The sequence below is a fragment of the Tachysurus fulvidraco genome, chromosome 3, assembly GCF_022655615.1.
Source record: "Tachysurus fulvidraco isolate hzauxx_2018 chromosome 3, HZAU_PFXX_2.0, whole genome shotgun sequence".
Lineage (NCBI taxonomy): Eukaryota > Metazoa > Chordata > Actinopteri > Siluriformes > Bagridae > Tachysurus > Tachysurus fulvidraco.
In genome coordinates this window covers 2,237,410-2,240,320 of record NC_062520.1, presented here as the reverse complement: position 1 = coordinate 2,240,320, position 2,911 = coordinate 2,237,410, and the positions used below count along the sequence as shown (strand labels likewise).

Below are 2,911 nucleotides of genomic sequence, written 5' to 3'. Positions count from 1 at the left end.
CTTTGACTTCTGCCAGAGGACCATCAAGGAGATATTTGGTGACCCAAGGCTGACTGGCTACTTTGCGGTGGAGTATGCCACCATTCTTAGCACGGCTAACTCCATAAACTGGGCGCGTCTGCTTCCACAAGTGGTCTACCATGCCTCTGCATACCTGGACCTCCTCAGAGATGGTGTGGTGAAATTCGGGCAACCGATTGATGTGTGCATCCCCACAGGAAACTTTGGAAATGCCATGTCTGCTGTGTATGCTAAACAAATGGGTGTGCCAATAAGGAACATCATTTGTGCCTCTAATCATAACCGCATAGTTTCTGATTTTATCTCTACCGGTCAGTATGATCTCCGAAGCAGAAAGCTCATGCTGTCAAATTCTCCTGCTATTGACATTCTTAAGTCTTCCAATCTGGAGCGATTTTTGCATTATGCATCCAGCGGGGATGGTCAACTTGTCCAGAACTTGTTTGTAAGCCTTGAGAAAGAGCAGAACTTTACTGTGTCTGAGGATTTCTTACAGACGTTAAGGCAGGACGTCCAAGCAGGGTGGTGCTCAGAGGATGACTGCCTGAATACTATTCAGGAAGTACACTCAAAAACCGGCTACGTAATGGACACTCACACTGCCATAGCTAAAGCTGTGGCTGACCAGCTGCATGATAAGAGGTGTCCAGTTGTTCTGTGCTCCACTGCACATTTTGGGAAGTTTGCCCCAGCTGTTCTTAAAGCTCTACGCTGTCCTGAGATACCACTTGAGCCTCTAAAGCAGCTGGATGCATTGTGTGCTATTGCAGGCCAAGAGCTAATGCATGAAACTCTGTATGAGAGCATAAGGGAGAGAGCAAGTCATCCATATACTGTATGCCAGCCTGATTTCAGGGTTCTAACAGATGAGGTGGAATCCATGATCCAGGACTCCTTTATGAAGGCCAGGTAGTACATTAGGGCTCTAAACACACAAGCACAGGAAGTCAAAGGCAAAATGAACATCGAAACATCGCTGTAACGTGTCATCATGTTTGGCCGAAGTCAAGGAAGAAAAATTAAAGCCATGAGAAAAAATTTGTATGTTAACAAACTGCCAGCAAAACTACAGTTAGTCCAAAATATACACCCATCAATCAACAAAGAAATGTAGTTTTCCAAATTTACAACTTTAACTAAATCACTTGTTCTATATCATAAAGTTATGAATATCTAAGGAGAATGTACATGAGATCCATATTGTGACATCACCATCTGAATATTACTGTATACAGTACCTGTAGTGTAGACTTCAGAAGATCATCATAGGCCCGGGGAGATACAAGATGACTCATTGCCACCATTAGTTTACCTCAGATTGTTCATTCTGTACACGTCCCCTAGATGGCAGTGTCGCTCTGCGGACATGCCGACGTCAACCTGAGAAAGATTCTCATATCATGACACAGAGCCTTGGAGCTTCACAGTTCCTACTTATCTGTGTAATGATGCAGCATCTTTTTCCCAATGAAATTGAATTGATTTTAATTTATTTCAATAATTAATTACATAATTAAGCTGGAACGTGTTAAACATTCAGATCAAACCTCAGTTTGACAAACTGTGTGTACATCTTATTAGCTATGTGAGCTACATCTGACATGTTGGTGATGGAAAAGTATAAAAATCAGTCAAAACAGGGTCTGAAAAACGGCACCGAGCTTTTCATGCCATTGTGTTTTGTTTAAAAACAGTAAACTTTTACACCAAATGTACTTAAGACATGCTTGGGGTGCGAATTTTGTGTGTTATGTGGTTAACAAGAAATGGGTGTCTGTAGTCCCTTGTTTAAATAATAAAACCTAGACTGAATTTTTAAATTGCTTCATTTATTATAATAACTGTTAAATAAATGTTTTTATTAATCTTTATCAAGCAGAATGACAGTGTGATTATCATTCATTCATTCATTCATTCATTCATTCATTCATTCATTCTCTACCGCTTATCCAAACTTCTCGGGTCACGGGGAGCCTGTGCCTATCTCAGGCGTCATCGGGCATCGAGGCAGGATACACCCTGGACGGAGTTGTGATTATCATATATTATTTATATATAATTAATATATTTTTAAATTATTTTAAATTATATATTATTTAGGGGGGTACGGTGGCTTAGTGGTTAGCACGTTCGCCTCATGCCTCCAGGGTTGGGGGTTCGATTCCCACCTCCACCTTGTGTGTGTGGAGTTTGCATGTTCTCCCCGTGCCTCGGGGGTTTCCTCCGGGTACTCCGGTTTCCTCCCCCGGTCCAAAGACATGCATGGTAGGTTGATTGGCATCTCTGGAAAATTGTCCGTAGTGTGTGAGTGTGTGAGGGAATGAGAGTGTGTGTGTGCCCTGTGATGGGTTGGCACTCCGTCCAGGGTGTATCCTGCCTCGATGCACGATGATGCCTGAGATAGACACAGGCTCCCCGTGACCCGAGAAGTTCGGATAAGCGGTAGAAAATGAATGAATACATTATTTATATATAATAAAATAAACTGAATAGACACATCGAAGCTTTAAAACCTATCTATAAATATCAGGATCTTCTAACATTAAAGTAAATCTAAGCTTGTCTCTGTGTTGTAATATTTGTGAGCTTATATGTGATATGTGTGAGATTTGTGAGCTCGGCTAATGTTAGTGTTTATTAGCTGTGCCTGAACTCATGAGCTCCCCATTCAGCATTCTGTTTAAACTAGTATGAATAATTAATAGGAATATTGAACAAAATGTTCAAGGTAATCATCTTCCTCATTATCCTCAGGTCTGTGGATGAGATTGTCAGCCTTAATGCTAAATACTAATAATAAAGTCTGACTTTGGATATGGAACTGGTATGATATGATATGATATGATATGATATGATATGATATGAAATGATATGGTTAAAAGCAGAGAGC

At 40.8% G+C, this 2,911-nt stretch overlaps 1 protein-coding gene across 4 annotated transcripts in view; it reads left to right on the top strand.

Annotated features, from left to right (window-relative positions):
- LOC113649837 (threonine synthase-like 1) overlaps positions 1 to 1,896 on the top strand; it is a 4,980-nt gene extending 3,084 nt beyond the window's left edge. For all 4 annotated transcript variants that reach the window (XM_027157831.2, XM_027157832.2, XM_027157833.2 and 1 more), the window contains one exon: positions 1 to 1,896. This exon is cut by the window's left edge and continues 1,283 nt beyond it. In XM_027157831.2, the coding sequence (XP_027013632.2) occupies positions 1 to 934 (934 nt within the window). In that variant the 3' untranslated portion in view covers positions 935 to 1,896.
- Positions 1,897 to 2,911: the final 1,015 nt, after the last annotated feature.